Source organism: Petaurus breviceps, unplaced genomic scaffold (assembly GCF_028583685.1).
Source record: "Petaurus breviceps papuanus isolate PSGF00001 unplaced genomic scaffold, PetGlider_PUasm1.0 90779, whole genome shotgun sequence".
NCBI lineage: Eukaryota > Metazoa > Chordata > Mammalia > Diprotodontia > Petauridae > Petaurus > Petaurus breviceps.
In genome coordinates this window covers 10,331,347-10,356,001 of record NW_027187344.1, presented here as the reverse complement: position 1 = coordinate 10,356,001, position 24,655 = coordinate 10,331,347, and the positions used below count along the sequence as shown (strand labels likewise).

Genomic DNA, 24,655 nt, shown 5'->3' with positions numbered 1-24,655 from the left:
GCGCGTGGCCCCACCCCGGAACTTAGGCCTAAAGAAAGATGGCCCCGAGCCTGGCTTCCTTAGGGCTAAGTGGTCTTGCACAGGGGTGCTTTCCTTATCGTCGCAGCAGCTGCTGCCTACAGGCACCCCTTCAATGACCTCGATTTTGGTACACGTTAACGCACACCCACACACAGATGTAGTGTTTTCCATCAGGCAGTGGATGCTAAATACTATGTTTGTTGATTGAATGAATCTGCCTACTTGATAGGTGGGACAAGAGGAAGGGTCCACCTCCCCACGCGCGTGCGCGTCTGTGTGCGTGTATGTCCCCTGTACACTAGGAATAACTGAAGGTATCATACCTACTCCACCAAGCCTCTGGAATTACTTGAGAGGACTGAGAGTCTGTCACCAAGTACCAACCCCTCTACCTTAGCTAGCTCCTGGGAGGAAACTATTTCTACTGATGCTTATCAGCACCTACACGACAACTTAGGTAGAGTTGCCTAGAGCAGGAAGAAGGGTAAGTGACTTGTCCAGGGTGTCAGAGGCAGTGAAGTATCACAGGTGAAACTTTAACCCAAGTCTTCCTGGCTGGTTTAATAACTTGTCACTGTATTCAGGCCCACAAGCTTGACTATCTTCTAGGGGTTACCAGACACATAGATTGGGGCCATAAACCATGGTTACATGGACCCCAGAATGTGTGAAGTGTGGTACAGCTACTTATGCTTCATAGGAATGAGATCTCTCATCAGGTGAGCCCAGCCCTCCCCACCCATGCAACTATTAATGAAGAGAAAGTGGCTGAATTAACAACAGGGGCAAGTGACCTCTATTTCTTTGTGTTGTTGTCTGGCCCTGAGACCCAGGAGGCCCATCCTTCCCCAATAAAGACTCTTGACACCCCCTCCACTTTGCACAAAAGTGTATTTCTGTGACATCCCAAGTTACAGACACTTACACAGGACCTGGGTGCTCATTCAAAGCAACAGGCTGTGCCAAGGTCCTCATAGCAGGGACAGCCCAGGTGGGGGATGACAGGAGAGGTTTGCTCTGTTTGGAAATACCCAGTCCCTGGTGTATTGTCTGGGAAGTGGCTCAAACTCAGTCCCACTATCAGGACTGGAAAATTCAGAGTTCACCCAACACAGGCTTACCCTTGTTGGGAGCTGGGCATGAGAAAACCAAGGAGAAAAGAGATATCTCCATTCTCCTACCTACATACACCATCCTGTTTCATATAAACACTCAGGGAGAATGCTAGTAGGAGGGACTGGGAAGGAGGAAGAGGAGAAAAGATTTTCTGAGTGGTTGGCTTCTAAGCACATCTCACTGACACCCCCCCCACCTGTCCAAACTTAAAACAATTCAAAATTACACCAAAAAATAAAATAAAAATTGAGAAGGTTTGGAACAAAATATTTAAAAATACATACAAGTCTCATACTGTCCAAAACGAAGCACAGAGGTTCCAAAGGAAAAGTCAGAGATTACAATGCCCCATGGTACTGCCTGCTCCCAATAGGACGGGTTAGGCTGCACCACTGAAAAGTGTCTGTTGTGCTGATCTGGAGAAACATCTGTTGCCACAGTGTTGGCCTGGGGGGAGCTGCCCCAACTCTTGATGCAGAATTTCTAATGCATATCTGAGCAGGGAAAAGGTATGCTGGAGTTGAGGGCTCTATATTGACAAGCTCTCACTTCCAGGTGTTCCCAGTTCTCCTCCAGCTGCTCTGAGTCATTCCTCTAGGCTCTCAGACAATGCAGGGAAGCAGTGTGACAGGGTTGTCAGCTGGCAAGGGTTAGTTGGGTGGTGGGTGGTGGTGGTGGGGGAACAAGGAAACACAGCCAGCTCAGCTATTTGGGGAAGAATGCCTGATATAGGCAAGTACTTGAGTAGCTCCAGGGACTTGGAGGCAGGCATCTTAAGCATGTGTATCTGCTGGGATGGCAGAGGAAATCTCTCCCTACTCTCTCTTCTTTGGGAGGAAGAGATCCTTCACTCCCCTTTTATTTGAAGAGGAGGGAGGCCTGGGCCATAGCAGGAGAGGGAGAAGAAAGGAAGTAGCTTAATGCCACCCTAGTAGCATGGCTTCAGAGTGGGTATATATATCTGTGGCTTGAAAAAATCAATGCGAAAAAATCACCATGGAGAATAGTGGGCAGGGCACTACTAGGCTCTCCAAAGGGATAAGGGTGATTCTGAGCTTACAAAGGTTAAAGACCTCTGACCATTATACGTCTCCTAATCAACACTGTGTCTGCCTTGGCACTGTGAATGGCTCTGTGCCTTGCCTCTAACAGTCAACAGCCAAGGACCCTGGGCTTTCTAGGACCTCTTCAGGGTTTGTTCTAAGACTCTCTGTGTTCTTTTACTGCTATGCCTCAAACCCCACCAGCCTAGGCTCCTAGCTATCCCAGGGATCTGGTGCAGGGGACCAGGGATGGGCTGGTGCCTTGCACATTGGAAGATGGACAGTGGAAATACTAAAAGAAGAGACCTGAAAGTCACAATTTTCCAAGCTTTGAGCCAGTGGGTGGTTGGTGGAGAAAAGGGAATGGCTATTAGAGGCTCTCTGTGGGCTTAAAAAGGCCAAAGAATATTGCAAGGACTTGGGGAGGGGGATGTTTCTTTTGTTTTTATACAGAAATCATACACACAAAACTTCAATTCACACTTCCTAACAAAAATTATATATATATATATATAATATATATATCTTACTAATGTTAAGGAAAAGCATTGGTTGTGCAAAAGTTCCCCCAGTGCACCTTCATCTCATTGGGGTCCCACACGCACAGGATGGGGGGCCTTCCGACAGCCAGGCTGGTGAGAGTTCCTCCCTAGATACAGTAATTTAGAGAGAAGTTGGGACCTGTGTGGGCCAGAATCGGGAGGGCCCATTGCCTCTATCTGGATGTGTCCATGTTCTCCTCCTTAAAGTTACTGCAGTGCTCTATCACCTTCCTGAGGATGACACAAGGAGAAGGGATCGTATGATTTAGTTGCAGGGCCTAGAAAAAGGAGGCTTCAAAGGCACCATGAGTGAGCATCAGGTGCTAAGATTATAGATCTCATATTTCCCAGGTAGACCAAGATGTATACCTAGGTACACAAGTCAGCCAGCAAGATCAGAATGATAACACCAGAACATGGACAGTGGTCCTCAATACCCACAGGACCATTACTACTATGTTACAGCCAGACAAGCATTTGATTAGTTTTCTGATCCAATGGCCCTTGAGTTATTCTTACTCATTCATCCATCACCTACTTCTTTCCCTTTACTTGGCAACCAAATACTGACTTTACTCAGTGTTTCTTCCAATTCCTCTCACCATGCTCTCCCGTTCAGCCTACCCATCTGGTGAATGTCAGGATGATGACTGACATTCAATGCCCAAATTCCTTGTCTACTATTGTTCTGGCCAGTGTAGTTCACTGCCTGTCCAATCCTTGCTCACATCTATCATTCTTTTCCATGTAGAACAGTCAGTGCTACTTTAGCCCCAAAGAAGAAAGAGCCAAATAGGGATCTCATTTGTTCCTTTATAGTAGCAAAGAATGTCTACTGTGAGACAGGACATGTAGAATGTCTTTTCTGAAACAATTACCAAGGTTCTAATACCTAAACTAGTGCTAAGTTCAATTTTTTTTCTTTGTCTGGACCTGTGATTTCATCCACATAGAAAGTTCTGGGTGAGGAACTTCTACCAATATAGATCAGCAACTTCTCTGCAACTGGAATCGTAGAGAGCTGCCTGGGGCCACTGTGGATTTAAAGTGACTTTTCCAGAGGTCACAAAGCCAGAATGTCAGGGGTGGGCTCTAAGGCAAGCTCAGCTCTCCAACTACTCCAATACTAGACTAAAGAGAATACAAGAAAGGGCAAGTTCCTTATCTGGCACAGGCATAGGTGACCTTTAGAATCTCTCTATATGCACCAGCCATTTAAAAAACCAGAGCTAAAGTGATTTTAGGTATTGTTGGTTAATATCTGAGGTACTGGTTTGAGTACTCCTGTTATGAAATCAACTCTGAAATGTTACTTAGTTTCCTATTTATAAATTCCAAATTAGTTCTGTCTCAGTTCTTGTAATTTGTTTTTAGAGATCACACTGTACCTATTCTTTGCTCTGTAAGTCTCACGATAATCCTTGACCAAGAACAATAAAAAATTCTGACTGGTGCCAACACCCAGAGATGCCAAAGTAGAATGGAGACCCTGGGGGAAGCAAGATAACTCAATTCAAAAAATGAAATCTATCTCCACACAGAGTTTGGCAGCACAGCCATAACTTTCTGGTTTTTGGCTATCTGTCCTTCCAGAGGCATCCAATGTGATGCGGCTGTCTGGGACCCAGCTCATCCCTCCATTATCCAACTGAGCTGCCCTTGTTCTAATCCCACCTGTCAGTATCCTCTGCTGCCTGGGTCTCAAGGATATGAATTTTACCTAACCAAGGTTGTGAATTTCTGTGTTGTCCTGTCCCCAAAGAACCCCAGTATATCCCAATTCTGTAAAACCACAGTTGCATGCAGTGAAGTATTAAAGCATCTTTGTGTCCTACCGGGCCATTTCCTTGGTCTCCTGTCGGGCAGAAGCCATTTTGATCATATCCCTCAGAAGCGGCATGCCGCCTTCTTTGATCAGCAGGGGGCAGTACTTGTCCGCTGTGAGGAGAATGGAAGGCCACAAGTCAAAGGTAATTCAACAAGAATTTATAAAGTGTCCACAGAATAAAGAACCCTTTATTCAGGCACTGTGAGTGATACAAAGATCTACAAAACAACAGTCCTTGGCCTCTAAGAGCTTACAATCTGGGAGCTGTAATAACAACTCACGTTTAATTATTCTTTTATGGTTTACAAAGTGTTTCATATACATGAATTCATTTTTAGCCACAGGATTATTATATCCTGTGAAGTAGGTGATATAGGCACCAGAGAAGGATAGGTCTCTTGGCCCAGAAACTTAGACTTGTTCATATATGCTTTCTTTTACCCAAGAGAAAGAGTAGAGACCTGGCAAGATGGAAAAGCAGATATAGCACAGAAGGTGGGCCTGCTGAGTCAGAAGACTGCCAAGTACTAAGGCTTTGCTGCCTCCCAGGACCTATCTTTTTTAGAATGATTTATTAGCATAACTCAGGCCAATATAATGGTCCTATTTGGAGAGCTGAGGTTGGTAGGAGGACCCAGTTCTCTTATATTGATTCTAGGGCAAGCACTGATTTCTTTGGTTCTGGCCCCATGCAGAGACAGTAACAACTGAGGGCTGTCAACAAGGCAGAACTATGATTTTTTAATTTGGTGGAGAACAAAGGGGGTTTTGGAAATGACTTCAAGTTCTTGTGCTAATTGCAATAAATATGAGATAATAGCTATGTCCCGTATTTCCATGTCCCCTGAATATCCAGTTTGCTGCTTTATAATCACTGGAACCTATTGTTTTATAAATTACTCTTTTTTTTTTGGGGGGGGGAGGCGGGGAAGGTAAGGCAATTGGGGTTAAATGACTTGACCGAGGTCACAAAGCTAGTAAGTGTCAAGTGTCTGAAGCCAAATTTGAACTCAGGTCCTCCTGACTCCACTGTTGGTGCTCTAGTCACTTCTCGCCCTAGCTGTCCCGAAAGTTACCCTTAAGATGCATGGCTTGTCTGACCTAGTGAAATTCTAGATTCTCTAAAGAAAAGGACTATGGCTATAACTTGTGATTATTTCTCCTTAGGGTCTCCTCTCAATCTCTGGGACAAAATGGGTTTATCTGAATATCAGATGAGCAGATACTTACGATAGACTGACACAAGGTTGTACAGAGCCCAGGTTGCCCAGTGCTGGCTGACAGGGGATATACCCTGGGGAAGTAGGCGAAGAATTGGCTCAAATGACCTGAAAAGAGAAAATACCATGACTTCTGCTATTTTTAAAGTAGATCTCGTGTTTTTATGTACTTTGGAGAGTTCAAAAGTGTCAGGCTAAATAGGGAAAAGACTTCTGGGCAGGGTGGCCAGGTGGCTCAACGAGTAAGAGCACCGGCTCCAGTGCTGGGATGACCTGGAGATCAAATCCCGTGCTCAGACACTCAGCACCACACCCAGAAATAACTGGCCGTGTAACCTTGAGCAAGTTACTTAACCCCGATTGCTTAAAAAAAAAAAAAAGACTTCTGGGCAACAGAGAACCAGTTATTCATGGCAATGGCCCAGGAAAGGCAGCATTAAACTGGATTGCCAAAAATGTATATTCAATGTCTTAGGTTCAAATTAACCCACTGTAGTGAGTTGATCAAATGAGATGAAAGAAATGCAACAAGAAATGCAGTTAGATTCAAGTAAAAACTATGGGGCTATGAATTTTTTCTTTCTTTCTTTTTTGCTTTTTGGAGGGCAATTGGGGTTAAGTGACTTGCCCAAGGTCACATGGCTAGTTTTTGTATTAAGTGTCTGAGGCTGGATTGGAATTCAGGTCCTCTTGACTCCAGGGCCGGTACTCTATTCACTGCACCACCTACCAGGGCCGTGAATTTTCAAAATACTGGTTGGTCTTCAGGAAGACTCAATTTTTGTGCTCAAGGAAGGAGAACCTAGAGACAAGTGGGGAACTAAATGGCTCTCCCTGTCTTGAGACTCAGTGATCTAACGTAAAGGATAAATAGAGAGGACTGAATGAATTCTTATCTAAACTTTTCACTAGGAGAATCATACCATGTACTTCTTTCCCTCCAGTTTTCTCTAAGTCCTAAACTACCAAAATGGTAGTTTCTCCCCAATTCTCCCTTCTCCCCAATCCCCCAAAGTACCTGTAATTGATGTTTCTCCGGGAGTTGATATCCCAGCTCTGGATGGCTGTCCACATTCGTTCCACTACTTCTTCCCTCCGAGGTTCACAGATGCCCCAGGCCTCTGGGCCATCAAACATAATGTGGGAAAGGACACCGCAGGCATTGTAGGACACTTCAATTCCATCTGCCTTACTCTCCAGCAGGTTGCTAGCAAGAAGAGGACAGGCAAGAGTTGGGAATGGTTAAGGTTTGGCTAACATAACTGGAATCCTGGACTAGAAACTAGGTCTGACTCAGTGTGGTCACTAGTCCTGAAATGAGGGGGCCAAATTCTGGGAGCACCAACCTGAAGACAGTGATGAACTGCGAAGTCATTAGCTGGGGCCGCAGTTCCTTCACCTCTGCAACATTCCCCAGGAGTCCCAGCATATTCCGGTGCAGTTCCTGCTTCTCTGGGAACTCCTGGGAAAATGGGAAATGATGGAGAGGCACATATAGGAGTGTGGGCCAGGGAGGGTGAGGAGACTTGGAAGCAGCCATTAAAGCAATGGCTTCCCCATAGGCATGGAAAACTCTTAAGAAAAAGTTTACAGGGATTCCCTATCCCTGATTAGGAATTAGGGAAAAGCTCTATGCTGGTTCAGAGCAGAAGAGATTACATAGGGGTCTTCCCACAATATACTTGCTCATTTCTACTTCTGTTCCCTTTCTCATCCTATTCCCTCTGTCTAAATTATATCTTCAGAGTCTGAGTCAAGTGTTCCTTTTGAGCTTCGCCAAGTATGCCAGCTCTCATTGGTCCTCCCTTCTGTGACCCTTTATGGAAGGGAAATTAGCACTGCATAAATTCAGTACTCAATTATGCAAAGTCTTGTAGCATTTTGTATTTTTTGTGCATGAGTCATATTTTTACAATTATATTCTAAGTTCTTTTTGAGGGCAGCGACTATAAGACTATATTATCTGACTCTTGTATCCCCCACAGGACTGAGCATTATAGGGTACACAATAGGTAATCATTAGGAACAGATTAGAAAAACTGATTTTCTTCAGCCTGGAAAGGTGAATGCTAAGAGGAAGCATGATTGAGGTCTACAGAGACAGAAACAGAATGGGAAGGGGCAAACATGGAATATTCTCTAAATATTAGAATGAAAAGGACTTCTTTGAAACTGGAGCAAGATAAGTTATTTCTCACAATGGGAAGTAAGTCTATGAAATTCATAACACCAAGAGACCAGAAATATAAATGGATTTGAAAAGAGTTTGGACAATAATGAAAGACTTTTGAACTCTGAAGTGACCAACTGAGACTTCAGAAGTGATGATAAAGCAAGCCTCCTGGCTTTTGTTCAGAGGCGCTGGAATACAGAATGAGGCATATATTTTCAGATGTGGCCTAGGTGTTCATTTATTTGTTCAATTTCATTTTTTTGTTACATGGAATGTTCAATAGGGAATGGTAGGATTCAATGGGAAGTGAGCAGAATGTTAAAAAAAATTTGGTCACATTTCCTAAATGACAGAGACAAGACAGGAATACTAAGAGAAATTGGGATAGACCTAACCTCTGAACTTGACATCAGGGAGAGCAACCCTGCCTACTGAGGACAAATCCCCACAGGACGAATGATGATGACATCATCCCTAAGTGGTATGGACTCAACACAGGCATTCTAGGGCATCTATAAAATAACTGTTTCTTGACTGGTTGAATGGGTAAGGGGGATCTAGGAACAGAAGGATGGAATTATAACACCAAGAACCCAATTCCCATGTAGTCTCGGAGAGTGAATAATGCCCCAGTGATGTTGTTTGCTGATCCCAGCCTGGCTCATCCAGGCCTGCCCAAGCAGTGCTAACCTTCAGGCACTCCAAGAAGAGTTTCATGCCACTGTAGTTGAGGAACATCTCACAGTTGTCTGGTGTCTCATCTGTGATATTCCACAGAGCACTCCAGGAGAACTCCATCACCTGATCACACTGCAGGGGAAAACACTGGGTAAGTCTCCGCTATTTCTTAGAGATAATGTACACCTAGATTACTAGAATAGGAGAAGGAGAAGCTATTATGGTATAGGGGAGATGCCATTTAAAAGCTATCAGGCCACTGCCCCATGAGGAGCTCTGAGGAGGAACTGATCCCACCCAAGGAACAAACCATTTCCATTTGTTGGGAGCAAGAAGAGCTGATTGTTATTATATAAGAACTTACTGTTTTGTCCATTAGCTTTTTCTGAATCAACTTTAGCATGGTCTGTAGGCAGAGAAAATCAATTACTAAGTAGGCATCCACTCATGACTCCTAAAAACTCTCAAGCTGGAAGGGATCTCTATGGCTATTTAAACTGTCCTTGTTTCCCTTTAAACCAACCCAAGCAGGCAAGTATCAAGTCTATTTGGAGGCACTCTAGTGTTAGAAGCTACTCATCCATTCCAATACTTACCAAACGTTCATAATTAGGAAATCCTTCCCATTATCTAAGCTATTTTCCCAAAACACTTTTCCTTGCCCTCAACCTAAGGCAGGAAGAAGTACAAGTCAGATACTGGGGAGAGAATTCATGTAGTCTAGGGAAGTTTCCTATTGGCAAAAAATGACCTGCATAAAGAAAGTTGGGTTATCAGCCCCAGGTATTTCACGCACCATGACAAAACCCATCTTGCCCACAGCCTCCTTGTGGTCATTGTCCACCTGGCAGACAAGGGCATTGCAGAGGTGCACAGCAATTCGCTGGATTGACTCATCCTGTCGAGTTGGGTTGAGGATGCTGAGTAAGAGTTCATTGACCCTCCGGTACTGGAACTCTAGCTCCTCTGGGATGCTGAAGTTGCAGAGTGTCAGGCAGCAGTTCCGCTGAACCTGGGGAGGGTGGCCCAGAAAGTGGTACTCAGTCATGTCCCATCACCCGGACTCTTTTCTTATCCCTCCCATTCCCCTAACTCCAATTCCTCTATGAAGACTTCCCAGACTAACCATATTTGCCACCCGGTCTCAGACACATAAATAGATGAATCACAAATTCATTAAGTCTTTCTCAAGCCCCAGCTAGATGCTAGGGGGAAAAGAAAGAAGCCCCTGTCCCTTAAGAAGCTTAGTCTAGCTATGAAACATAACATCACAAAAGAATGTTAAAAATTAGGTGCTAAACTATGTAGTGTTAACTCTAAGAAGGAGAGAGAATTGTGGCCTGGGATGGTTGGAGAAGCCTTTCTGGAAGATGAGGGAGTTGAGCACTCAGGTAGAGGGTGGCTGGAGGGCAATCCAGATAGGGGATAATCACAAATAAAAGCAAGAAGAGGGACTAAAAGGGAACCACAGATGCCAGGGACAGTGAATAGATTCATCTGACTAGAGGAGAAGATGTAATGAAATAGAGAAGGAAGGATTGACAGGTAAGGTCGGATCAATCATAACAAGAATAATACATGGGGGTCTGGAGGCTAAGGCAATCGGAGGGGATGTAATAGGCAATATAATTCCTTAGGTTCTTAGGAAAAGGATACAAAAGACAGAAATGAAAAATAGTCCCTGGCTTCAAAGAGAATGTAAATTCTACTAGTACATATGACATGTAAACAGCTAAGTAAATAAAAGTTCATAAATAAAAAGGGAGAGGAAAGAGCTGCAGAGGAAGGAGCACCTTGGCTGAATCAGCAGAAGATATCTGAAAGCAGGAACTGTCTTTCACTTTTTCTTATCCTGGTTAGCACAATTCCCCGGATATGGTAGGTGCTCAGTTGAAGGAAGCTAAAGATTCTTTTTTTTTTTTTGGCCTTTTGGAGGGCAGTTGGGCTTAAGTGACTTGCCCAAGGTCACGTGGCTAGTAAGTATTAAGTGTCTGAAGCCAGATTTGAACTCAGGTCCTCCTGACTCCAGGGTCGGTGCTCTATTTGCTGTGCCACCTAGCTGCCCTGAAGCTAAAGATTCTTAAAAGGCAGAGGTGAGGGAGGAAAGGAAGTCTATCCAAAGAGATGGAAAGCAGTTACCCAATGATGAGCTCTGGGAGTCTCAAGCAGACCAGTATGCTGGAGTTCTCTGTAAGTCTATTACAAGTCACCTTCTTGTTTTTAAATGTCCTTATGTAACTATGTGTATTTTTGCCTCATCTTCCCCATTAAACTGAAAGTTCCTTTAGTGCAGGTCAGCACAAGATGGCAGGTAGAGAGAACTCTTCCCTCTTCCTCCCATGGCAGATATACGGCTAAAGAGAGGAGTTCTCACCGTCACTTCCTGGTAGGATTCCATGCCGTTGAGTACCACTTGGATGACTTGTCGGCGGAGCTTGACACTCTGCTCAGGGCGGTACTCTGAGTTGGTCAGGTAGAAAAGTGCGGCACTGCCTGTCACCTGGATATTTTTGTCATATTTGTGGCACTTGAGGGCGGTAATGACCAGCTGTTCAGGGAGAAGGAGGAGAGAGCCAGGGATAGGAGATCCCAGTTTAGTCAAGTGGGTGCTTTGGAGTCAGAAGGAAACTATCCTGGGGACTCACCCTGTAAGCAAGCTTCCCTTCTCCTTTCACTTCAACTGTTATATGGCAACTATGTGCAAGGCACTGGGATATAATGAACACCAAGAAGCTGGAGGGGGAAAGGCAGTTTTGGGAAACAAGTGGCCTGGGGTGGGGGCTGGAGTTGGGAAGTACACATCTTGGTTGCTGGCCCTACAGGTTGAGCATAACTCTTAGTGTCTTAGTTCTCCTTTTCCCTGTTTGTTTTATCACTGTAGCACTGTGAGGCCTTGGGTAATAACTCCTTGTTGCCATATTCCAGGGCCAGCTTTGCTCAGATACTGGCTGAATCCTGTCGAACCTCCCCCAATCCATGAGATAACAAATGGTCCCAGGATCCCCTTCCCAATTTCAGTCCAGATCTAAGAAACCAAGAGTATTCCAGACGTCTTCTGGGACCAAGAAAGGGAAGACTCTGTAAAGCAAAAGGATCCTTTCCAACAAAATAATTGCAGGAGGACATTAGGATTGTTGTGAGAGAACAATGTAACCTAGCTCTGCAATAGAGGAAGCTATGGGGAATGCTGGAATAGGGAGGGACTCTGGGCTGAGTGGTGGGCTGACCTGCAGAGCTCGGAGTAACTGATTGCAGCGCTCTATTCGGGCGATGTCAAAGAGAAGGTTGATGGCTCGAGAGGTGATTTCTGGCCGATGCTCTGTGTAAGCCTCGATGGCATTTAGCACCTGTTCCTCATTCTTGTCACCACTCACCTGGTGGTATGTATGGGAAGATGAAAAGGGGGATTTAGTTCCGTGATCTGCCCAGAAAACAAAGCAGAGAATCACAGGGGCCTATACTAACTGAATCCCCAGATCTTAGGATCGCCTACTTATTCCAGCCTCAATGAGGTAGTTCCTTTATACCTGAACTTCCTATTTTAAGAGAGCAGCCCTTACTTTTTCTGGAAACTCAGGGCCTCCTGTCAAACTTGCTGTCTTTGAGGTAAAGTGCCAAAGATTAAGGGAAAGTTAGGAGGGATCCCTTCCAAAATCATAAACTGCCTTGACTTCTCTTAGACTCTTACCTTGTAGGCTGGAATGTGTGTCAGACGGCACAGGGAAGTCTCAAAAAGCCCAAGGAACTGCAGGGGCCGCTTCAGGGCCCGGAAGGGGGTGATGCTGCTCTTACAAGGCTCAATGCTGGGGAAAGAGGCCACCAGGGGGGTCAGTTGCTGCAGCCCTTCAGGAAACATGCAGATTCTTGCCCCATAGCAAGAAAGGATCACTCTAGACTCAGATCAAACTAGAAAGTTGAATATAGATTTTGCATAGTATGGCAGTGCTAACCCATCTCCTTAGTACCTTGAGTGTTTAAATGAGTTACAAGGGAGTGTTGGGTTTCTCCAAGGGTTTCTTTGAAGTACACTGGGCTTATTAATAGTTGGTATGAGGCAGGGAAGCAGAGGAGGGAATGTTGGGCATCTGCTACATTTTCTATAGTCTTTTAAGAAGTAGAGAGAAGCACTATGTCCTGATCTCTTAGAAACACTGCCCAGTGACCTGGGAATTTACCCAGACTATTTCATGGAGGATGTTCCATCCAAATAAAAGCACTAAGCTTCCTATGGCTAAGGGGAAGTGAATAATCAAAGCTGTTTTCCAGTAGATGATCACAGGACATTGAGACATCAGGAGATCAAGGGTCAGGAAAATGAAATCTAACATCATATCCTGAGTGAGCTGTGGACTGGGACAAAGACTTTCTTAAATTAACCCCGTGGCTAGGTACATCCCAAAGGGAGGACATCCCTCAATAAAAAGGGATTGGAAATACCTAACTTAGTCTGGCCTGTCTAGTTCCTACCTGGTCTGCCCAGCTTCCTCATCCATCTTAGAGATGCTGCAGTTTTCTAGCATCATGTGGCCAGAGATGTCCAGTGACACCAAATTTCCCAACTTCTGAACAAAAAGGCTCAGCACCTTCCTTGTCAGCTTGAACTTATAGTAGCTGGAGAGGCGGTCTCTAGAGATGTCCAAGTGCCTATAGGACAACAGGAAGTCCAGGAGGTCAGGGGCTGGTCTGCTTTGGTGTGTGATACCCCTTTGATCCACACCATTCTGGGAACAAATTTTCAGAACAAACATTCTGCTGGGACTTGGATATGCTCCAGAATAACCAGGTTCGGTTGTATGTCTGAGAGGGAGGGGCCAAGTTCCAGAAGGGAGGACTTGCCCTCAACCTGGCACCCGAAGACCAGAGATCTATAGCTATCTCTGAAACAGCCTCCAGTTCCAGAGAAGACTCAGAGTCCCTGAGGCAACTTTAGGTCACAAGGAAAGTCCTTTTTTTTGGGTCCCCAGAAAGTTTTTTTTCTGTCCTAGGGAATTTGGGTGAAGGGAAAACCAGGGGAGGAGAAAAAAGGCTCACCGGAGTTTGTGGAGCTGAACAATGACACGGATATGCTCATCAGAGAGGTCCATGTTGTAGAGAACTAGGGACACCAAACTATCCTTCCACTGAGTCAGGAAGGCCACATCATTGGTCTGGATGCCTGAAAGGTCCAGAGCAGCCAGGGATCGGAGAGGTCGAAGAAGAGACTCCACAGGAATCCCCTCAGTCATTCGGCCGAGGTTGAGGAACCGCAGGCGGCTGAAGCCCTCAAAGGTGAAGTCTTTAACCAGTACCTGACAGGTGGGGTTGACCACACACTCATCCTCACAGCCCCCAGGGTTCTCCTCTTCATAAAAGATGTTCCTGCATCCAAAGAGGCTCAGGGAAACCAGGGTGGGGCTAAAACTACCCAGTGTCTGCAGGCTCTTGGCAGTCAGCTTCTCACAGTTGGTTAGGTATAATTCAACCAGATCCTAAGAAAGCCAGGGAGATGTGTGAGAATTACAACTGCTTCTCACCCTTCCCCTTTCCATCTGGCATCAGTAATGGGATGGAATGGGCATCAAAAGCCTGAATTCAGATCTCAGGTCTGTCACTTGTTGGAGGACCCTGAGGAAGTAATTTCATATTTCTTGAGCATCAGTTTCCTCACTGATAAAACTAGAGAATCATACCCTGCCCATATCACTGAGGATATTGTGAGGCCCAATGTGAGAGTCCTTCAAAAAAAAAAACGCAAGCATTATACACAAATATGTATTATTACTATTATCAAGTACACAAGATAGAAGAGGCAGGACAGACATGGACTTTCAGAATCCTCTCTTGCTCATGACTAATATGGAAATATATATTACATAATGTCACATGTAGAATCGATATCAAATTGTCTTCTGAAGGAGCGAGGGAGAGAATTTGGCTGAGAAATATTTAAAAACAAAAATTTTTACATGTAACTAGGAAATCTTTAGCAAAATAAATAAAAATATATTAGCTCTTAGGGGGAAAAAGGCTGTCTTTCCATAAGTATTATGTCTCCAACTAGACTAAGAACAGAGATGGCATCTAATGTTGTCCTCTACTCCCATTCCCTTTCCCTCCTCCCCTCACCTCCTCCCACCTTCCCCAAAGCATCTATTGAGTTGAATCTAACCTAGCTGGATTGATCTTAGTATCAGTAATGTAACCATGGCACCTCAGGAACCATGAGGAGGTTGTTTGCCCTGACAGCAACTAGATAAGGTAAGGGTCAGGCCCTAAATACCTCCAGCTTCCCTTAACAAATACTCCATTAAGGAGATATCATCCATGGATTTAGACAAGCCTCTGAAGATCCTACTTCTATTTTCAGAGTATGCTACCAGAGGGAATGTAGTCTAAATCTGATAGCCCCTTGTATAAAATAAGATTTCCTTTCTCTAAAATTATTCCAGTTATCATCCCTTACCCCCCACATCCTCATTTTTGCTTTAAAATTTCAGGATGAAGTAAACTAAACCTAACACTTCTTATGTCCCAATTCTCTTCATGAGTTTATTTGGAGATGCACCCTGTTCAATCCACCCACCCTTTACCTATAGACCTCATACCAGCCTACCTGCTTTCGAATGGCTTCCAGGTCCTGGTCCTGCACCAAGTCCTCTCGAAGGTGGATACGAGTGAGACGGGTGCTTCGGGGGTCTGAGAAGAGGCTGAAGAAACTCTCATGGGGCTCAAAATTACAGTCAGCATTGACTAGCTCCACATACCTGAGAAAGAGGGATGGCTCAGTCCTGGGGTTAGGAGATGGAACAAGGGGAGTATTTTGTACTTGGAACACCCTCCTAGCTCTTCTCTGTCAATCCAAACCCTAGCCACCTCTTTCAAGACCTAGCTCAAGTCTCATCTCATCTCTTCCACAAAGCTGTGTCCTGATCTGTCAAATGGGAGAAATAACTTCTGCCCTGTCTGTGGCCCTGGATTATTGTGAAGATGAAATAATGATAGATATGAATGTATTTTGTAAACTCTATGGTATACAAATATAGGGTGCTATTATTGCCATTTCATGACAGTATAATTGAATCCTTGGTTTTCATGCAGCAAATGTATCCTTCATTGCAACTTCACTATACCTTAGAAGACAGTCTCTATGAGATACTGTGGCTGAAAAATTGTGACCAACATAATTTGGACTTTGGTTCCTTGTGATCAACCTGGAAAAATAAGCCACTCCACACTTAGGTTGGTCAGTCTTCAGATGAAAGACTGAGGATCCATGACCAAGACCACAGTTGGAGGTACAAGGCTCCTCCTGGTACTCAGCTAAAAAAAGGTGGTAGAATGGAGTACTCAGGAGTTTTCATTTGGAATCTTGAATACTTTCATTCATCCCACAACCATCTACATACATATGTATTCACTTACCACAAACACCCCCCCCCCATACACACATATATCTTCCCCCCACCTCCACTAACCCCTGACCTACTCATTGACAAGCCGGTCACAGATCTCACTGGGTAGGAAGACATCTGGGTGCAGCCGCAAGGTCTCGTTGTCCAGTAAGTAACCTAAGGTCCCCTCTAGATTTCGGAGGCAGAAGTCTGTGCAGAGGGCCATCAGGGACTCAGGGCTGTCCGATGCCATCCTGGGGCTGGGGCACAGGCGTATGGCTTGGGCCAAGGGTGCCCCAGGGATGATAGAGAGTCCTGTCCTGGTGGTAGTCACAGAGACATCTGAGGTAGTGACAGCCTGGCAACAAGGAAAACAAAGAGATAAGCAACAACTCTGGCCTGCTCCAATTGAAGTAGCCTCCTCTACTGGCTTAGGGGCTCCCCTTGGCAAACACGGACACAACGTAACTGACCAAAGATCAGGTTTCTCTCCAGAGCCCAAGGCAAAGGGTCTGAAAGCACTTAGCAGCAACAATTCCTCACTGTCTTAGAGCTGGGGCCAAGCTAAGAATTTGAGCTTGTGATGGGGTCTTTCAACAGGAATAAGGTGAGCCACCAACTTGCAGACTTCATTTTAGTCTTGACAACCACATTCTTATGTCATTTATTGGGATAGACTTTCTTGTACCCATAATTCTCACCCACTTCCACACTAAGGTCATTTTAGGACACTGAAAAGTGGCATCAGGCTGTTCCTTAAGTTTCCAGTAGTGGAAAACATTGTCCATAACACTAAAGGTGGCTTGTTCTCTCTGGGTTAGAGGTTGAGTGGCCCAGTTCCTAACTGCCAGACATATGAGAGAACTCATAAGCAGTCCATTCTTATCCCAGGACCTTGTTCTTCCCAGCTCCCTCTAGATCCTTTCCCCTCTAGTCTGGAAGCTGGATGGTTGGTTGTCATCACCAAAATCAAAAGCTAAAGAGGAGTGTGAGTGGGTTGGGAAAGTTAGAAAAGACCAAGGTGATCTTTGTCTGGCTTGTCAACAAGTAGGTAAGGGGCTTTTGGGGCAAGATGTATATGAATGGGATATGTTTATGGTATGGTGGGGATGAGTACATACATGTGTAGATGAGTGTGGATAAATGAAAAGTATGAGGGATCAATCCCAGCTAAGAACTTCTAGGGATGCTGATCTATCCCATTTTTTAGATGATTACTAGGAGGTACCTAGTACCTCCCATGCTCCTGGTCATGCTTTCTAAATCTTTCTTCTGAGAATGTTCAACCTAAGTGTGGAGAGGTTCCTTTCCAAGTTGGTCATGAGGTGACAAACTGTTTGAGTGACTGGATATTAGAGTCTCTGCTATGTCTCCCTCCACCATTTAGCAATCTTAAAAATCTTTAAAATTGGATGAGAGTGGATATTTCTTTTCTGGGAATCACGTCTTTCCCACCCAACAGACCTTAGGTCCCTTGGGCTGAAGGCCTCACCATCCTAGATTCTGCTCTTGGATATCCTTGTATGTATTCAGCTGTTGTTTCTATTCCCATACTATACTTTTGCTTTTTTGAGGGGGAAGAGCAGGGCAACTGGGGTTAGGTGACTTGCCCAAGGTCACATGGCTAGTAAGTATTAAGTGTCTGAGGTCGGATTTGAACTCAGGTCCTCCTGACTCCAGGGCCAGTGCTCTATTCACTGACCCCCCCACCCCCACTATACTTTTTGACATGGTATGCTGGACTGTTTGGCCTAATTCAATTCTTCCACCCCTACTCCATGAACTCCTTCTCTGTCACCTGATGGCATTGGCAAGGAGGAGGGCTATCTCAGGCTCCCACTGCCAGGGCTGTTCCAAGGAATCAGATCCCTTGGAGAGTCCTGCCCCAGGAACCAAGACTTGGCTACCCTCTTCTGCTTTACCTTCTGGCAGTTTTAGACAGAGTGGGGTTTGTGCAGCCCTGGGCACAGGGCCTGTGCTCCCACTAGACTTATGTACCTCATACAATAAGTCCATTGTGCCAACTGTCCCTCTGGCGACGTGACACCCTCAGGGGACGGTACCGTAAACAGGATGCTTGGGTATGGCCTTACTTTGCCAATATTAACTATTCTCCCACAAAATGTCTAGTAGTGCTCGAGTGCCATTTTCCTCTCACTTGGAGGGAATATAAGGGGGGAAGGGACTCCAAGGCTAGCAGGGAGGCACCTTTTTGCTAGGATGGATGAAATCCAAACTTCTCTGCCTAGCATTTCAGGTTTCCAGAATACTCATTGCTACCCAACATGACCGTTTGTTCCAATTATGCCAGTCTACTCACTATCCATTGAACACCATGTGCAATCCTGCCCCCATGGCTAGGTTTATGCAGATTCCCTATTTGGATCTATATAATACCAATCCTTCAAGGTCCACATCAATTCGAATAGCTTTTCTTAGTCCTTCTCTGACTACTCTAAAACCATAAGGGACTGTAGCTTTTTGCAATTCCTAAAGTATTTAGATCCTGTACCATTCATTTGGCACTAAACACACATTGCTCTGAATTATCAAATAACTATTTTATGTCTTCTCTCTCTCACTAGAGTGGATCTCTTAGAGAAAAGGGGTTGTGTCTTACATTTTTCTTCTGTTTTAATACTGTGATTAACACAATGCTAGAAGTCCATTCACCAAACATATAAGTACCCACTATATTCAGGACACTGTGCTAGTTGCTAGGTATAAAGAGCAAATTGACACTGAACCTTCCATCCTACTACAGGACAGATGTGATGTGAACACAGATAAATATGATAGAAAGTAGGGAATGACAGAGGCAAAGGAGATCTCAAAATGCTCTTTAAAAATTTGAGGAAAGAGTGAATCCTTTCCACTGGGAGGGTAAAGGCTTACTGATTAGGGACTCGAGACCAAGTGCTGCCCCCTCTTCTACATTTCAGGGACCGAGTAAACTGCCCACCTGTGGTGGCTTGTGCACAGCAATCAACTTAGATGCCTCGTTCCCAGGTCATCAGAGGATTCTGCTGGGGTTAAAGAGCCTGGCAACAAGAACATACTAAGGAGACTGTACTATCTGCTCACCCACTCCTTTGGCCATGCCAACATGGATGACTGGGAATAAGGAGGGCTGCTTGAGTCTCGGCATTTATCTGTCCTCAGACAGTGAACCCCAGGGAAAAAGAATGTTTTCAACAGTTGTGCTGACATGGGACAGTCTGCAATATCCCCTTACTCCCTTTTCCTGTCCCTAGGGTTCTGTATGAATCTGGGCAGGACCCCATCATATGTCATGGCTAATCCAGAAATCCAGCAACAGATGACAGGCCAAAAAAAATAATAAGGATGAAAAATCACTGAAGAGTAATAATCTTTTGTGTTTCTCTAGTTCCCCAGGGACTAGAGATAATGGCTATTTGATGAGGGTTGAGGGAGTGAATGGAAAGGAGACTGAAGTCCATAGGGGGAAGGCAACTTGCCCACAGCTGGTAGTAGAAGCACACTTAGGTTTCCAAATTCAATTCAATTCAACCCCAAAGGGAAGCTGAATTTTTCTTGATGAAGACAGGAAGGGCAAGGCCTTGGAGCAGCTTTGGCCCTGTGAAATATTAACCAAGACACTTGGGGGAAAATCAAAACAAATGGCCTATTTATAGAGGCTGGAAGCTCTCCAGAACTAAAAGAATAACAGAGTCAAATTGGTCCAACCCATAGGGTGAGAGAAGGTATAATCAGCCAAGAGAGCAAGAGGTCAGAGTGTAAGTCCCCAGATATTCCAATGATTTTCTTGGCACCTAGGAAGCTACTAATGAATCCCAGGAGTCAGGGAACACTTTGCCTGGGCATCATACTGGAAATAAGGAGCAGAGAATGACTTTAAGATTTAGAACTGAGAATGACTTGAAAGAAATACTGGGATATTGGGGAAGAAATCAAGGAGAAAAGGAGAGGAGCATTAGCATGCAGCTATTGGCATGATCCAGAGGAAGTAAAGGCCGGAGAGCACTATACCAGAATGGTATTCAGAATGCTCAGGGTCCATTCTGGGTTCTGCTACTCTTTTGCCATCAAATACAGGCAAGAACAAGAACCTTCTATGTGGGTTTCATCTTCTTTCTGGACAACAGTCCTCTTTTGTTGACTTCCTTTGAATCCCTACACAACTTATAGTGCATTTCATTCTTTTAGCACTTAACAAAGACTGCCTTATATTTTTACTTAATTTATCTTACCTCTTCAATTAGACTCTAAATTCCTATAAGATATTCATCTGTATCTCTCCTGTAACTCCTGTACAATGCCTTGAATAAAATAATTGTCTACTAAATACATTCTGATTAGCCAGTTGAGGGTAGAGGAGCCTTGAAGTTATAAAGTCCTAGGCCAATATCCATCTACATTATTGTTAAGAGTGATGTAATTGAGCCATGGGCTAGCACCCAGTCTAGATGAGCAATCAGGGATCTTGAAAGATTTCATGTGCCCCCTCTTTTCCTGCACTTAACCAGGGAGTAAGTAGAGAAGTCTTACTTCTATTTATTTATAGATAAGACTACAGGTGAGAGTCCTCAAAAAGACAATCTATATAACTACTTTTGAGATCTGACACTGTAAGAGAGAGCTGGATTCTAGACCTAGCTCACTATTAAAATGACTGCACAGTCACATACAAGTCAAATACTGACTGAACCTCAGATTCCCTATGTATAAATAAAGAATAATAATCCATGCCTTGACTACCTTGAAGGGTAATTGTGAGATTCTAGTGAAATGTAAAAATGCTTTGAAAACTCCACATGATCCTGTATTATATCTGGGAGATTGGGAGCCCAAGGAGGAGACACACATTTAAGCTACAATGCAAAAATCTCAGTTTGGAAAACTTAATGCCTTATGGTCAGTTGCCTGAAGGAGCTGACCCAGTGCTCCTTGGATTTGGAAGACCACTGATCTTTTAAACCCATCTCAAAGGTCATTCATCTTAAAATTTACTCACCCACTGTGTTCTATGAACCGGCTGTCTAATAATGGCTAGTACATAGTACTTTAAGGTGTGCAAAAGCCCTTTGCAAATATTATCTCAGCTGATCCTCAAGCCAACTCTGTAATTTAGGTGCTATTATTATCCCCATTTAACAGATGAGGAAACTGAGGCTTAGTTAAATGACCTGCCTAGGATTGTACAGCTAGTATCTGGGGCAAGATTCAAACTCAAATCTTTCTGACTCCAGGTTTATTAATACAGCCACTGTACCAGGAATCTTGGTACTGCCCCAGCCCTTAATCCAACACAGTAGCACAATATAGGAGAGTTTGGGTGGTGGTGGGGACTGAGGAAAGGAGGTGGCTCTACCACAGCTAAAAAAGACTCAAGGCTAGTACCTTTACAACCAGTCCATATTTATTCCCTCTTCGAAGTCCCAACCTAATCCCATTACCAAGACAAAGAGGGGGTAGGATTGCTCCACTGACATACATGCCTTAGAATTTAGATTGTGCTTGTGACTTTATTTCTTTTCCAAGGCTTTGGTTTTTGTTTTGTTTTTACTAGATTTTACTTAAATTAAAATGTTTCTGGTATGATTAGTGTCAAGTCTCATTCGATCCCCCTCCCCTACTCCAAGGAATCAGAGGCACAAACTCAAAGAATAAGAAACAGAAAATCCCCAGATTAGGCTCTATCCACAGAGGCTCAGTGAATTTTTGAGACCGAGTAGATCGTTATTGCAAGTTTTCTTTCAAGAGTTGGACTGCTAGACTGGTTTCATTTTAAGTTAATAGTCTACTTCTCTGACCACTGGAAGCTCTAACAACCCGAAGTGATGGGGTTCTCTTAGCCACATATACTACTTTACTTAGAAGCAGACTTTATTAGGACACCCATAACTTTTGAGGTTGGAGGCTTAGCACCACATGGGTCTGGGTGGAGAGAAAGAGCTCAGACCCATCATCCATAATTCTTTCCACATGGAAGAAAAGATAAAAGTCCGAACTTTTAAATTACAAAACAGCACACACACACCACTCATTTCATTGGGAGTGGAAGAGGGAGGGTGAGGGCCAGGGAAGATTTCACAGACAATTCTAAAGTGAAGTAGAAATCCTATCCTAGCTTTTATGGACAAAAGGATGCAGTTCTTTCCAGCCCCATTCCACTAGGTGGGTGGGGATGTGGGGAAAATAGGGAGAGGATGGGAAAATTTGGGGAAGAAATCTTGCACCCAGTGGGTGGGGACCTGTGGATAGGGGGAGGCGGGGTAGCAGGTTGAGGAGGGATTTCTACCTCGGGTGGAGCTGACCTCGGGAGAAAGTCAGGGCGGAGGTGGGGAGGAGTCGCCCTGGACTGGCTCCCTTAGCAGCCTCCAGCAGAAGGCGGAGGGAGGCAACAGGGATAGGGGATCGGACCTGGGGATGGAGGAACGGATTGAGGATGCTCTAAGATCCAATAGGGATAGCGGGGGGAGGCAGAGAATCTTGCACCAGGAGGCTGGGAATCTACTAGATCTGGGGGGCGCACGAGGGATCGGGGTGGGGGAGGGAAAAAAATATCCAGCGGGTCCCAGACTAAGGACCCCACTGGATTTATTTGATCCGGCAGGCGCTTAGGGAAGGGGGAGCGAAGTTGTTCCAGGACATCGCCTGGTGCTTCCTAGGATGCACTAGAGGCGGGGGAGGGAAGATCCAGCGGATCTCGGAGCCAGGAGAGCCAAGGCAGGCGGGGGTATCCTGCACTCACCTTCTTCTCTCGGCTGTCGGCGGCGTGTCTGTCCCCTCGGTGCTGGGGCGGGGCGAAAACCTGCCCGCCCGCCCGCGGCTGGCTCTGGGGTCGGGGCCCCGAGCCCGTCCTCCCGGATCTAATCCCAGCTCTTCCGTCCGCCTCTCGGTCCCTCCGCCTCAAGCTCAGCCGTCGCCGCCACCGCCGCCGCCGCCGCCGCCGCCGCTGTCAACAAACCCGGAGTCCGTCACTTCCGGGGCCGCCCCTTAGCAACCACGAACCGGTTCCCTTGCTCCAAAGTCCGGCGGGGAACGGTGGGAACCGAGGGACGGTTCTGCTGTCGATGTAGGGCCTCTTCTTTTATGGGCTCTCCCGCTTTTTAACTCTGTTCTACACATTTCTCGCAGCCTCTCTTTTCTAGTGCCCCCCTCCCCCTTCTAGCCTCTTTGTTCTAGTGAATGACCAGATATATTCGACCCCATTCCCCAGCCTTTCCAACACAGGACTTTCTCAAAAATCAAGTGGTCCTTTCCCTCCGCACCACAATTGCTGGAAGTGGGGAGGAGAGCACAGACTGGGGCTTCTCTGAATAGAACAAAGACTGAAAGAAGGCAGCTTCAGAGGCTCCACCCACTTCTTCCACCCTCCAGTGCAAAGATAAAATTATGTATTTATAATTGCTAAAGCGCTTAAAACCGTTTTTCAAATATCATCGTATTTTATCAACCCAACAACTCCGGGAGATAGGTGCTTTATTATCCGCATTTTGCAGATGAAGAAACGGAGGCAGTCAGGGATTAAGTGACCTAAACAAAGTTCACAAAGTAGTGTCTAAGCTGAATTTGAATTCAGATCTATCTTGACTTTAGGTCCAAGTAGCTCTAGCCACTGTGCCACCTAGCTGACTAACTCGGGAAATATGCTCAAAATCCTCCGGATTCCCTTGTCCTAGCATCACTAAACTGAATTTGGATCCCTCTGGCAGCCTCCCTCCCTTGACCTTTCCCCTCTGTGAGTTTCAGTTTCCTTGCCTGAAAAATGAGAGAGTTGGGAAGTGTGGTGTAATGGAAAACCGAACTGGATTTGGAACTGAAAGGAATACTGTAAATAGCAGAGGCAGGATTCAAACGCATAGATTCAGAGTTGGAAGGAATCTTAGGGATTTGCCTGCCTAGCTCCCTTCTTTCCCCCGAGGTTTTAAGTGACCTGGCCAAGGTATCATTATGAGGACTGGAGTCCTCTGACTCCAAATCCAGCATTTCCTACTGCCCTCTGCCCTCTGCACACACGCAACCAATATCTAACGATGGTTGTGGGAACAGTGAACAATGGTAAGTGGAAACCTTCCTTTGTGAATTGTAGGGGAAAGAGCCCTGCTCCTGTGTGGGACCCCGGCCTCTGCAGAATTGCTTTGATAAGGATTTGCAGTGAGTCCTTTGGCGAGTCACTTTTTTTTTTTCTGAGCCCCAGTTTCTGGCTCAGATCCAATAACCATTGATTCTTTCCTTCCTTCCACAAACGTTTATCAGGTGCCTACTGAAGGCGGACCCCTTTAGCGGGCGCCCAAGCTCTAGCCAGGTCGGACCTTCGGGGGGGGGGGTCTGGTGTGCTCCCCAGGGGGCGCTGGGAGGAGCCGCAGCAAAGCAGAGACTCGGACAGGACAAGGCATCGGGGTCCCGAGGCTCCTCAGGGAGCTGGATAAAGGATGACCGCCAGGTAGGAGAAAGGAACTGATCCAATGGGGAGCTGGCTCCGCCCCTGGGCAAAGAGGATGGGTAGGTGAGGCCCGGAGGGCGGAGTCAGTGCCGGACTGAAGCCGGCTGGGGGGAAGTCCAGAGTCCCGGAGCCTGCGGGCTGCAGGGGCGGAGCGGCCCGCCGGAACGGCGCGCACTGGCTACGCTTCCGGCCGGAGGCTTTTTTTCTGCCCTCCGTGGCATTCGCAGGGGGCT

General features: G+C 45.5%; 2 protein-coding genes across 4 annotated transcripts in view; one reads left to right on the top strand and one right to left on the bottom strand.

Moving 5' to 3' along the window:
• Positions 1-895: 895 nt before the first annotated feature.
• On the bottom strand, positions 896-23,286 carry ZER1 (zyg-11 related cell cycle regulator). Its single transcript, XM_069069456.1, has 16 exons — positions 22,728-23,286; positions 16,087-16,349; positions 15,214-15,364; positions 13,653-14,089; positions 13,089-13,265; positions 12,310-12,424; positions 11,849-11,995; positions 10,996-11,169; positions 9,418-9,633; positions 8,986-9,027; positions 8,634-8,753; positions 7,117-7,232; positions 6,789-6,977; positions 5,781-5,878; positions 4,558-4,660; positions 896-2,953 (listed from the first exon to the last, which is right to left on the bottom strand). Exons 2-16 carry the CDS (start codon positions 16,242-16,244, stop codon positions 2,896-2,898), a joined length of 2,301 nt encoding a protein of 766 aa, XP_068925557.1. The 5' UTR covers positions 16,245-16,349; positions 22,728-23,286; the 3' UTR covers positions 896-2,895.
• Positions 23,287-24,018: 732 nt separating this feature from the next.
• Positions 24,019-24,655, top strand: part of TBC1D13 (TBC1 domain family member 13) — a 22,401-nt gene continuing 21,764 nt past the window's right edge. For 2 of the 3 annotated variants that reach the window (XM_069069432.1, XM_069069430.1), the window contains exon 1: positions 24,397-24,422. In XM_069069432.1, the coding sequence (XP_068925533.1) occupies positions 24,412-24,422 (11 nt within the window). In that variant the 5' untranslated portion in view covers positions 24,397-24,411. Of the gene's footprint in view, positions 24,038-24,396; positions 24,423-24,655 lie in introns of those variants that run through there. The other variant, XM_069069433.1, reaches the window with a different exon arrangement.

Bases quoted from the DNA above. Each gene is read 5' to 3' on its own strand.
- ZER1 (XM_069069456.1), bottom strand. From the start codon at position 16,244: ATGGCATCGGACAGCCCTGAGTCCCTGATGGCCCTCTGCACAGACTTC. The intron at 13,266-13,652 runs GTGAGCCTTTTT...GTTGTCCTATAG, and splicing joins GTTCAGCTCCACAAACTCCG to GCACTTGGACATCTCTAGAG. The intron at 6,978-7,116 runs GTTGGTGCTCCC...TCTTCTTGCTAG, and splicing joins CAGTTCATCACTGTCTTCAG to CAACCTGCTGGAGAGTAAGG.